At 40.9% G+C, this 13,610-nt stretch overlaps 1 protein-coding gene across 2 annotated transcripts in view; it reads right to left on the minus strand.

Annotated features, from left to right (window-relative positions):
• Nucleotides 1–275: 275 nt before the first annotated feature.
• The window catches only part of LOC138259288 (F-box only protein 27-like), a 284,291-nt gene continuing 270,956 nt past the window's right edge, over nucleotides 276–13,610 (minus strand). For both annotated transcript variants that reach the window (XM_069206908.1, XM_069206907.1), the window contains exon 9: nucleotides 276–6,594. In XM_069206908.1, coding sequence (XP_069063009.1) covers nucleotides 6,454–6,594 — 141 coding nt within the window. In that variant the 3' untranslated portion in view covers nucleotides 276–6,453. The remainder of the gene's footprint in view (nucleotides 6,595–13,610) is intronic.

Below are 13,610 nucleotides of genomic sequence, written 5' to 3' on the forward strand. Positions count from 1 at the left end.
GACCCTAGGTCAAGTTTAGTCCTTTTAAAAAAAAGGCACAGACTGTGCATTGCCATTATAGCCTATGATACTAACATGTATTGCTGTATAACGTTACCATGGGGCTCCCACTTCGATGACGGGGAATATTCAAGCATGTGAATCTATGAAAGATCCAATACTGGAGAATCAATACCACCATAATTACAGTACATAGGAACACAGCAGTACATGGAAATCAAGAGAAGGAGGTGTTAAAAAATGAATCGGACATCACACAAACAGTACATACCATATACTAGTGCACTGAATATATTTAATGATTTATTTTTACACAATACATGCTTCCAATTTAAGGCACAAGGTGAAACTTATTTTCACAAAGTCACATACTTATTGGTTCAGTTCCAGTTTCAGAAATTTGGATCACAGACTACTGGCTGACAAAATTAGTCTCCCCAAGAACAGTGGAAAAGCTTTCAGCACTCAAACAGCATTGTTTTAGCTGGAATGCTCACCACACAGAGACCAAATCCTATTTTCAAGATATTTCTTTTTTCTGGAACAAAGTTATTTTTCATTTTCTTCCACTGGAAATAAACAATGGTAAAGAATTAAAAGCACAGAAAATTGTCAACAGCATAAGAGACACCAGCAAACGCAAATCCCAACAAGCAGGGGAATTTTCAGAACCCCAAATAAAATGGCTTTAATCACAGTTTCATGTGTAACAATGATAACATTAGGTGGTGGAACTATGTCTCAGTCGACTGTAGACATTACAACAGCATATGTATGCATACGTTTGTCCTTTGATATAGCCCCCTTCCGAGGGCTCTACTGGTTGTTAAATGCCTGCCTTTTACAACCGATATATCATGAACTTTCCTGGTTCATGATATTTAGGAGAACATTCCACCCCCTGAGAGCAAAAAGTTCTAAATTAAAGAGAATGAAACAAGCACAAATAATGGGATGCTGGAGCAGAAGGCCTAAAGCAACTGTTAATGCCATGAGCTAATCCATTGTCTACAATGGCACTCTTAACATTCCAATGTTCTAATTACATTTAACATAATTAAGGAAGAATTGAGGAAGAGGGCCCACACCTTTTCAAACTTCCGAACCTTATTAATTTACTATAGCTGTCAATTTCTCTAAGGCGACACTGTTCTCTGTCTTAGCTCAACTAATGTAATTATTGGTACTGCAACAAGCTTCTATGTACAAGATATGAAACCTGCTATCAGGAGAATCTCTCAGTAACTAATTAAATAGTAATGGATGACAACAAACAAAAATTAACTACAGCATACCATCAGCATACATAAAGGGTCTAGTGGGACTCCAAAACTTGTAACATATTAAATTAATGGAAAAACTTGCTTTCAAAATACAGTCCAAGTCCTAGAAACCCCTCAAATGTGAAGCATCATCCCAGGACGGCAATGCGCTCAAACGGAAATCTCAGTCTCTGTGCATCATTTTAAATCGAGCTGGTTCAAAAAAACATCATGATATTTATGACCGTTTTTTCTGGAACTACAAACATTTTGATATTGATGCAACCCTTCATCAATTATTGATCCATCAGCCTTTTGATTTTTAACATCCCACTTTATGTCCCATGCTAGCATATTATCATGTCATACAAAGGCTTGGTTTGTGTCTAAAACAAGAGAGAGGTCTAGTCATTGAAATAGATGAAAAGAGGTGTCCAATTATAATTCTATCTCTGCTCTCACCCAGGCAAACGTGATAGTCAAAAAAGAATCCTGAAATCAATAGCAAAGTGAGCCTGTTCTACTTCCCACTAGAGTTTGTGAACTGAATGACAAAACCAACAGAAAGCTGAGTTCCAATGAGCATCCAATATGATCATCTCAATTTGGGGCAAACTAACACAGCTCTAAGATCTTGGTTTGTAGACAACTGTACATGCTGGGGACTTTCCGAAATCTACACATAACAACTTAATGCTGTATCATTTTCAATGTCCTTTAAGGAAACAGGGGAGGCCTGGCTTGAGACACACCCAACAGCTGAGGCATGAAGTTCAAACATAACGATTTATCATTCCGTACCAAGAGATTTCTAGTTTCCTCCACCAACAGATGTGTGTGTGTCCATCATGAGTGTAACAGATTCAGAGTCTGGCGAGATAGCCTAGATGTCATTATTGTCCGGTTAATACAAAGAGTATGATGGATGGTTTATTATATAAGAGAATTTAATAGTAATATTGTGTTTCAAAAGAACGTTTTCTATTATGTATAGTAAGTAAGCACTCACTACCAGCACACCAAATGCCATTTTCGAAATGTACTGGGAAAGGTTTACAATCCAAAAGTGACACTGAAAGCATCTTTTCCTGCCGCAGGTTGTATGGTGGTTATTTCACAAGTTTTGGCGCACCATTTCTGTGCTCTGTAAATGTTCACATGTGCATAGTTTCACAAGTGAAAAAGCCTCACTGGTTGGCAAACCTTATTCTTTTCAGTCAATGTACTTTACATTACATTTTCTCAAATATAGTGGTGCACCATAATTGAACTGATAAAGTCCAATCAGATTGTTGGCTTCTCTATTTCTTCTTCATTTTATATTCAGAAAAGCTTATATATTCACATTGTTCAAATTCACATTGTTACAGCCACAGCCAACCCGTTTCGTTCACCCCTTAAGAACTTCTTCAGGGTATAATCTGGTCTCCAATTCTGTATATCCCACTGTATCATACATCAATTCATTATTCATACTGCATCTCTTCTGACAAGATAGTTGTATTCAGAACTAGGCACAACTCATTGAGAACACCCGTATCTGTTTCAGAACGGGAGCTCCACATGTAAATGACACTCAGCAAAGACTTTGCAGAGCTACAAGCATTCTGGAATATAAAATAAAGAAGAAATGGAGAAGCTGACAGTTTGGACTTTTTCAGTTCTTTCTGGGTGAACAACTGTAGTTGTGAAATTGTGTTTTCTTTTCTGCGTGGCAGTGGTATCCAGGAGCAGCGGATATTGATACACGGTGCACCAGACTAATATCATGGGCAAAGGTGAGGTGTGAATTGCTTTTGCCTATCCCTTTCTATCGCTGTTGGGTCAAAATACTATACATTACATGGATTATTCAGATTTTGATCACTGTGATCATCTTAGCCCTCAGCGACGACAATTAACTTTGGAACATTAGCTTCTAGATCAGGTAAATGCAGTTGCTGGTATGGATTATAAAGCAACGCTTATATTTTATGTAAACAGCGGGGTGACAGTTAAATTTGAAAGTAAGAATCGTGCTTCAAAATAAATGACTGAAAACAAAGCATGTATGATTATGTAGACTTTAGTAGGCAGTGCAGTAAAACATCCTCTTCTTAAGGTCCTACGAGTTGACTTTCCAGCCGAACTAACTGCAGTTTATAGTTTGAACCGTCCGTTGCGGACATTTTTAATGTGTTTAAAACAGCTGTTCGTTGCCTAGTGCCACACCTCAACTCTCAAGAGCCATAAAGAGGCCCACACTCTGGCGGCGCACTATTTAGAGAGAACCCAGCTTCTCACATCATGCACTTGGGTGGGTATGGCCAGGACTGTGTCACATTCAACTCAGTTTTATAAAGCTTTATAGATGGAAAGGATACAAGGCAACAGCACACTGTAATCCAGCTATTTAAAACCGTCACAGACGTGAGCGCTCACCACTGCTGGGCCAATATATTGCAAAGGCTCTTTAAAGTAACAGATAAGAGCACAAAACAGACTGGACTAAAAATGTATTTAATGCTAGAAGGTGCCAGTGCAATGATTGCGGATGATGCCAGCCACAGGGACTTCTTTAAAATATTTGAGTCTTGTCACTTTGTATTACTTAAATTAAGTGCTGGGAAGTTCCCTTCACAATTAAGAACTCTCAAGTGATCTCTCCTGGGCCTTTATAAAAGACAAAGATGAGGCTGACCGCTGGGTTGCAAAAGCCCTGAGGCTAACTTGCAAGCTTATGTTATGTTAACTGACAGTTCCTTTGTGTGCTTTTACCTGAAGCTCTCTAGGAATGCAGGTGTTGAGAGGACCAGCAGGAAGCCTGTAGAAACAGCCAAGGTTTGAAGTCTCTCTTCAACTTAGCCAGGGATAGCCCCAATCGAAGGAGCAGCTATTCCCATATTTTCAGGGCAAGAAGAGAAACTTTGCCCACCTTATCTGTTTTTCCATATTTCAAGAATTGCAAGCAAGTTAACCTCGCTAGAACGGAGGCCTCAGGAAGCTACGCTTCACAATCCATTTTGTGAGTAAACAGGGTGCTTTACAATACTTGTGCACAAAACATAGTACCTTTAACAATCTGATTGGAAGTGACCACATACAGATGTTAAACAACATGTGCTGTCAAGGATGAGCTATGAGGCAAAGGAGCAGAACCATTTCAATACCATGCCCCCAATGCAAATTGCCTTGCCACAGTCTAAAAACGATGCTGTACTCAAAAATGGCAAATGAAGCTGACAGGCAATAAGATTAGAGCACTGATTTCCCCATTTATAGATCCTGTCTCAGGTCACAATATATAGAGAACGAGACTATCTCAGTGCCGCGTTCTGGAAGAAAGCCAGCCTGCAGCTCACTTAAATCATGGTGCATCTAAAGATGGCTAAAGACAGCATGGTCACATTCCCTAATACTTTAGTCACAAAAAGGTTATGTTACCATTACAATACCTCATTACAGTTTTTCGATTTTAGCCGTTATAATACACTGTTGTACATTACAATGCATTGCAATTGCGTTCATTGTAATGAACGTGTTGCAATGTACTACATTGTAAATGTAATCAGGGAAACGTCTGATATCAGGAAAGGGTCTGTTACCATTACAATACATCCATTACAAAGAAATACAGTTATGATTCTTTAAAACACATTTATTTTCAATGCATGCAATTAACACTGAATTAGGTAATGGATGCGCTGTAATGGTACATATAAAGCTAAAGGTAGAGTGTGGCAGCCTTAAAACCGCCCAGACTCTTTTCTAAAGACCCTTTCAAAAGTATGCTCAGGGGCATCAGAACTGTATCCATAGGGACGGCAAGATTCTAACGAAGAGCCCAATTTGAGTGTGCAGATTAGCTTTTTAAGTGACCCATCTCCCAAAAATGGTAGAAGAGGAACGTGTAGGGAGCAATTCTTTTTTGATAGGATCATTCTGAACATAAGGGGCCGATTCAATGTCCTTTCTAATCTCCTTCTCCCCAAAAAGTTAACTGTACACATATTATACAAGGGAGTCACTATAAATAATATATTGTAGGTGTCTGTCAGCTCCTCTACGACTTAAAAACACCTTTTTGATCATCCCAGCACTCACATCTAACAGAAAAACCTCCCTCCCCCTTCAGCCATTGGCTGGTCGTTCCTTCTGTAGAAAAGGTTAGTGGATGACGTATATACAGGTAGATCCTCCACTTGTGGCCTACTTAGAAATTGATTAGAAAGGTCTAGCAGTCCTTAGCCTAAGGTGAACTCCAATCTATTAAAGCACACAGAAACATGACTAACAGTTCTAGAGCCACAGCTCTGCCATCGTCTCTTAAGCTACCATTAAACACTATTGTTTTAGTTCCACCAGAAGCAGTAAAAGAAAGATCTTCTAAAGAGACTAGTTTGCATATTGTAACCCATCCTCCCAATAATTTCCAGGGGGACTACCCTTTCCAATACATTCTGGCTTCTGCAACTGTGTGTCAACCACATGCTGCTTGAAGGCTCCCTCCACATTTTTCCCTAGTCAGGATGCAGGTATATTGTAGTTCCTCATTCTCCAATTCCCCGCATGAGGATGAGGATGTAACCATCTGCCTCATAGGCACCTCCTTTACACCAATGGTTCTTAAAATGTGGGCCAGGGGACCCCTTAGGGTCTATAAATAAAGAAGTAAAATGTAAAATTGTAACACATACTATAAATGTGAAGTAATTTGAAATTGGAGGCAAAAACAAAATATAGTATGGAGGAAGAGTGACTTCAACTGAAGCTAGAAAAGCTACAACCATCTCTTGAACGTTAACATTTAGATTTTTGTTGTATTTGTTTTTGAACAAAATAAAATATTTTATAATTTGTGTATTTGTTTGATAAATGGTTGTTTTGGTAATTTCATCAAAAATGCTTAGGCTGGGGCCCCTGGCTTCCAGTAATGATTCAGTGGGGTCCGCAGAAGTCTTAGGTTAAGAACCATTGCTTTCGACCAAAAAGCTGTAAGTACAACTACAATGCTCTTGATTGCTTGGTGAAATCTTATTTTCCCTCCTCACGGAAGCCAATCTATAGCATTCTACAACATGCTGCCTGGAACTTTTCAACAAGCATTGCAGCCTACTCAGAGGCAGCTCTTCCTTCAGCCCATCTTGCAAAGGCCAACCATGGAGACTCCAAAGTCAATCTCTGCGGTTACTCTGCCTCAGCCGCAACACAGTCACCAATGTATCTTCACAGTGACAGAGGAGTTGGTTATGCGAGCACCATAGTGTCCAGCCCAGAATTGTGTATCTTTCCCTCTGTTGAAGAACTTCACGTAACGGACTCCTCGGCTGTAGTTCCTAAACACGTGAGAAACCTGAGGAGACAAAGTCAAATTAGACATGAAGCTTTAAGAAAACAAGAGATACAGTGCTATGAAGCAGTACAGAAACGTCATAGAATAATATTATCATGCATCACACCTCTTAATATTAAATGACTGGTGGTATAATTCTCCAAGCAACCCGGCATATGCATTGGAGAAATGGGTCATGGGCAAGGTACATATCCTTTCCTATGAGAGGACCCTTCCTCCAGTGAAGAAGTTGGTCTTTACATTATAGCACTCCTCTCTTCGTCAGATTGGGTGGTGGAACAGACTGACAGAACAGATGCCCTTGTGGAGGGGTAGTCAATTGTCACAAGTGTCCGCCTAGGAAGTCTTCCGTCACTGGGATTTCATAGGGATATCCACACTCGGAGACGGATTAATGGGGCTATTCTAAAGTTCTACCAGGATCTACAAGCAGAATATCATCTTCACCACAGTACATTTCACATATATCTCCAACTCCGCCTCACCCTGACACCCTACATAGTGGATCTAGAGGCTTTGCCGGAGTTTAGTCCCCTGGAGGGCAAACTGTTGATGGGAGTCCTGGGCGACCAAAAAGTTGCACGGATATACCAAACACTTATATCCAATCAACCCGCTATGTTCCAGGCTTTAAGGGCTGCAAGGCAGATGGATGTGGGAACCCTTGAAAATGAGGACTGGACAGAGGCACTGGGGGCACCGCAGGGAGACACAATAGAAGCCCATCTGCAGCTAATTCAGCTTAAATACCTACACAGAATCTATTTCACGCAGTATAGGCTCTGGCCTATGGGCTTGCTGGCATCCCTGACGTGCCTTCGGTGTGGGAGAGAAGAGGCACGTTCATACATACAGTGTGGAAATGCTCGCCTCGACCGCAGTACTGGCATGGGGTGATGGCCTGTCTGGGTAAAGTACTTGCCTGGTCAATTCCAATGGATCCAAAGCTTGCCCTATTACATCTTAGTGAGGGTTTGAGCAACAATAATGATCGCTTATCCCTCTTATATGTAGGCATCACCTTGGCAAAACGTGACATAGCACAGGAGTGGAAAGCTACAAACCCCCCAGCAATTCCTTGGCGGTATGGAAGAGTGGCATGGATTATTGTATGGGGTTGGAGGTGGTAGTATATAAAGCACGAGGTTTCCCTCAGAGGCACTCTAAAAATATGTCAGGTGTGGGGGGACTATTGAGTTATCAGCCCAATAGCTTCTTTGCTAGATGACGAAACTAGAACATTTACGAGCTGAATGCTTCCGAGGAGACCGTGGAACACTGAGTAACGGATGCAGTTTCATGTACTGCCTGAATAATTATTGCTGGACTGGGGGGCAGGGGGAATTGTGCTTGCAGAAAATTTGATTTTCTTTGTATTTTTCTTTTTCTAGTGTTAATTTTATAGTCGGGCCCTCAGCTATACCTATTGTTCAACAACCACATTAATAAAATATGTTTAAAAAAAAATTAATAATAATACTTTTGCTTGCACCAAGATGACTGTCGCATCCACCACATTTTCTATGGTGAAAATGGATACATAAACCTGTAAATTTGGGGGTGAGCCAGAGACTTTTTAGTTTTGAAAAGGGATGCTGTCCGATTCTCTATAGATTTGCTGCACATTTGGGAGTCTAAGTCAATTTTTCAGACTTTGCTTATTACTGCATTATTTCTGTAACTGTTAGCCTTCATGGCAATTAATTTCCATGTCCTACTACTGATTTAATGAGATTACTGCAGCATTTGTATTTTATATATTCTGTAGGTTAATAAACCTTCATCGTTTTCCTAACTTCTGAACTCCCTTTTTTGAGTTAGTCCTCTCTTATTGTAGAGTTTAAAATGCAGTCTTGAATATTGTCTCTAGGGGTATATCACCTCATAGTTCTTGAGGTTAACACCATCCTGGCCCCACAATCTGGGCACCATTGTTAGTTCAACAAAGTATTGAAGTGACTGTGCCCCGACATTACCTAATGTAAAATTACCCCAATGTACATTAATGGTTGTTGTCTGCTCAAGCAATTTATTCGGTCTGCTGGAAATACACCAAAATATTCCCTGCATGGTTCAGTATTAAGAGGGTTTTTAGTTTGACCTTCATATTCCCAGAGAATGACAAACGACAAATTAAGGAGCATTAGTTTGAAACTTGGGTCTTTCGTTGGATATGCTCTAATCGGGGAGAATGGAATCAGCCAGGGTTGAAAAGTAATTCTGGCACATCCTAAAACTGTTGCCACACATGATGCTGATTTTACCCAACCCATCGACGTCATAACAAAAGATAAACAATGAATCATGTTACCTTTATTGTGACTTTGTTACTTTTAGGCTCCTTCCGATTATAAAGCTTTGGTTATCCTTGTCATGGGTTGGTCAGAATAGAAACTGCTTTTGAAGCTAATAAATGGGGGCGTTTTGCATGTCGGCATTGGGCATCCTTGAGTGTCATATGCCTCACACAACCCCTATGCATATGCGTAACATTGTAAATTCACTTACAAAAAGCAGGAGACAGTTGATGTGTGCTCTCTGAACAATAACAGGGTTGTTGGAGGAGGGGGTGTTTGTAATGGTAAAGAGCGGACAGACCAGGTAAATGTATCTTTGTCTTACTTTAATGTTGTGACTCTTTTTCATTATTGACAACTGGGTATATTTCACATCGACTGGGAAAGAGAAAGTAAGGAGGAGAAAGGCAACATCAGGGAGGTTGAGCCTAAGGAAACCAGTTGCAGAGAATTTCCAGGCAAAACGTTGTATCAGTTCAGGACGCACATGTAGCAGCATTCTGACAGCAGCTGCCTAACGGACGTGTACTCATGAACATGCAGGAAAACACCATGGAAGCCTGCTTAGCTCTGGTGTGAACTGACAACCAATTACACATATGCTTCATATAAAATGTGGCAATGATGGTTAGTGCATAAAGTGATCCATATGGCAAAGGTGCTGCTATGAGTTACTCAACCAGTATCAATGCCCCCAAGTCAAAAACAGCTGATTGATTAACTCAAGTTCCTTGCTCATCCCATGTAGTTTCAGCAAAAAATGGAAATGGAAAGACTGCCTGGAGAATTCCAACAGCAAGTTATGCATAAAAGAGGTGAGCCAAGAGAACATGCATTTCCCTATAGAATGTCTTTAAGGACAGTTACGCGTAGTGTGTGTCCCCAGCTTCATAATGTAGAAGAGATCAGTTTAATATGAACCAACACTGACCTGGATCTCAGCACTGCAAGAAAGGCTTTCAAAACCAAAAACGGTGTTTTGTATGTTTGTATGTGTTATTTGTAAAGAGCAAATCCAGCCAAAAGAGAGCAGAGCACTGCACAGGGTCAAAAGTAAACATACAATCAAAGGGCAATAGGAGAGGTAACTGGTTTGTGTCTCTTACTGTACTGTAATATTGCATTCTTTAAGGAGCTGCATCTTTTAACGTCTCCAAGTTGGGCAGCCTAGGGGCAGTTCTGATGGATATTGGGATGTTGTTCCAGTTCCTGGGTGCAGAGGTGGAAAATAACTGTTGTCAGCCTCATAGGTGTCCTGGCTGTGAGTGTGCAAAGAGCCACTAAAAATGGTGAGCTTGTCTGCAAGATAATCTGGTGTGCTGGCTTTGTAAATGATGAAGCTGGTTTTGAAGATGATGTGGACTGGCAAGGGAAGCAAAATCAGCTCCATCAGGATAAGGTAATGAGATCATATATTTTCACATCCTGAATTAGACATACTGTGCTATACAGGATGCCCATAAGGAATGCTAGTGTGAAGTATGCAAGGCCATGGAGGATAGTAAGAGGGATATAACAGTCCTGAGCTTAGAAGAAACTATTTCACTTTCTTTAGAAGAGAGATCTGGCACCAGGCCATATTTGATTTTTCAATATTTGATATTCCTTGAGGGTGAGATTGATGTCCAGGGTGGCTATGTGACTCAGCATTTACTGAAAGATGCGGTTTAAAGTAACCAAGGTTCATGTCATTGAGCAAGGTTTGTACTATTTCTTGCTTGTTGTTCTTGGCAAATAACAGGGGACAGCACTGAACCATGTGGGATTACACAGATGATACAGATATTTTAGGACCTGGAGGAGCCCATGTGAACAAACTGTAGTCTGCTGGAAAGAGAGGAGAAAGGCAGAAAAACCCATTAAAGACTCTAGTGCGTGCATGAGCATGGGACGGTTAACAATTGAAGGCAGCTGACAGGTTGAGCAATGTGAGGAAGCAGATGTCATCTTTATCTATAGCCCAGAGGGTATAGGTTAGGATGTGGGTAAGGTAGTGGTCACAGACGTGCAGCCTGATCTGAAGCCAAATTGGTAGTTATGCAGAAGATGGTTAAAAATAACAATTGTGAAGTTAAGCCAGGAGTGCTTTCAATGATCTTGCTGATTAATGGTAGGTTAGGGATGGGCTGGTAGTTGGCGAGGTCACGGAAGTCTAGTGCAGGTTTCTTTAGGAGTGGAGGATCTGTTTTGACAACTTTGGGGACTGATTGAGGAAGGTGTTGACATCGGTGTGCAGGGGAGCGAAAGCTTCCCCAATGAAGGATGAGGAAGACATCATGTTTATGAGAAATGGCTTGGAGGGAGCAGAGCAAGTCAGTAAGATCTGCGACAGATAGGGCTTTGAAGGATGATAATTGTGGGATTCTAAGAGAAAGACTGGGCATAACAGAAGCAGGTTTGGTGTTGTTGCTGTGCTGTCAATCTTCAGTATTTTTCACTGAAGTAGAGGTTGACGACAGCGCACTTGTTTGTGGAGTGTTAAAAGGATGGGGGAAGCCAAAGGTCGAGGCAGTGCATGATTGTATTGTAACTCATTCTGCTTCTGTTAATGACATCATTAATGGCGTTGGTATAGTTCTTTTGTTTGCTATCCAATTATATGCAGGCACGCAAGGTAGCAGTCCCACAACACTGACGGAGCTTCACCACAGAGACCCAAAACTGTAGGAAGGAAAGGAGGATGTAGCATCCCAACAAAAGGCTGGGGGTGCCTTCCAACTGTTTAACACAAAGGAACCAAGGTTGGTAAAAAAGTTGGGCTTGTGGGCCATCAGTGACTCCCTGCTTGGAAGATTGTTGTTACTCTGTAGGAGAGAAAGCCTTCACTGTGCTGGAGCACAGTATTTTTCCCTAAGAGATTAATCTTTTTGGATGAGTCTAAGAGTGATTTGGAGCACTTCACTGAGAAATCAAGATGCAGCCTTCTCTTTTCCTGCTCTCAAGAGATTTGTAAAAGAATGGAGAATAATGGACCTCCCTCTTGATGTTGCAGAGAAGCTGTCAGTAGGCTCAGATTCTTGGTAATGACCAAATGGGCATCAGTGACAGCAAACAGCACTGTGTAGTACTAGCAGGCATAGCAGGTTGTGAATCAGGATCTTAAACCTCTGCCGGTTGAGGAACTGATTTAGGCCACAGAGATGTAACGTGGAGTGGAGCCCTCCTCTCTCCTTACAAAGAAACAGAAGGCATATTGACAGTGTCCCTTTCTGGGGGTGGGACAGGCTTCATAAGCTGGTATCTCAACTGGTGACTGCTGTAGAAAACAGCAAATTATCATCAGTAAGAGGACCCCTGCATCTCAGTTCCGTAATGTAATGAATGGAAAGCCCTCTCTCACCCAGAGTTGAATAAGCCTACAAAGATGGACTATTACCAATGGCAGCAGTGGAAAAACAAACCCACCCCCAGCGTGTAGCCACCCACTAGCAATCAGTTCTGATGGTGGGTGCTATTACAGATAACACTCCTGCTGCAAAAAAGTGTGAGAGATGGAAATTACATCAGTAATTGCCAAATACAATATTTTATATTTATCTGGAGCACTCCATTTAAACAAATCAACCAAAGATTGATTGATTACAAAAAAATCTGATAAAATATGTTAATATTTTTAACCACTTCTAATCCCAGATTATTGTACCACCAGCCACAGGTGCAGTTTCACAGATGTCTGAATCAACAACTGGACATGTTACTGGTAAGGCAACTTACTTGTTTTACAACTACTGGATGTAAGACTGTTAAGTCAACTTATCAGTTACTTGTCCGGTTGTTGATTCAGACATCTGTGAAATCGCACCTGTGGCTGGCGATGCAGTAAACTGCAACTGGAAGTGGTTAAAACATTTTTTGACATCATAATTTGAAACCGAGGATCTTCATACATACTAACATTCATTTGTGCAAGTTTCTTGCACTTTAGTGGCTTTTCGGACAGCTTTTGTTGATTTCCATAACATGTACTACTACAAGCCCTGAGGAAGTCTTTCTGGACGAAACACATGTTGGCTGTATATTCTAATTGGACTTGTAGCTAATTGTGTCTTTCAATGTCTGTCTGAACTATTCACATGTTGCCCTACATTGTGTAAACTTGGTACACCGTTGTTATACTATGGACACATATATTTGATCAGTACATGATCTTGTAATCTCTGTTCTACACCATATATGTAACATCATTATGGATCTCTACATTTTAAACTTTTTGTGTACTAAGATATTGGAATACATTCTGTCAGATTTTTGTGATCAAACAATCTTTGGTTGATTTGTTTAAAGGGAGTGCTCCAGATAGAATATTGGGCCTGCTAACATGCGTAGAGAAGGGTGAGATGGTGCAGATGAGGGTGGATGGTCTGCTGGGAAGTTTTAGAATGCTTTCTTCCTGGAGGTGGCAGTCCCAGTCGCCTACTTCAAGCAAAAATACTCTGAGCCTTGGAAGACTGGGAGGCCTGATCTGTATGTGATTTCACAATTTCTTAACACTTCCATTTTCCTAGGGAATTTTACAATTTCTTCCCATTGAAGGAAGAAAGACGGGGTGGTGACTTTTACCTTGACCTCTGATTTCAGATCTGATGACTACAGTCTTGATAATGAACACACTTCAGACCAGAGTCATGATCTTGACTACTGAGTTGATGAAGTGTATCAAGTTTAGCAGTTTTGGACTTTGAAATCGCAGACTGAGAAAAAGGCTTGTTTCAGATCTCC

This window comes from Pleurodeles waltl, chromosome 9, assembly GCF_031143425.1.
Source record: "Pleurodeles waltl isolate 20211129_DDA chromosome 9, aPleWal1.hap1.20221129, whole genome shotgun sequence".
Classification (NCBI taxonomy): Eukaryota; Metazoa; Chordata; class Amphibia; order Caudata; family Salamandridae; genus Pleurodeles; species Pleurodeles waltl.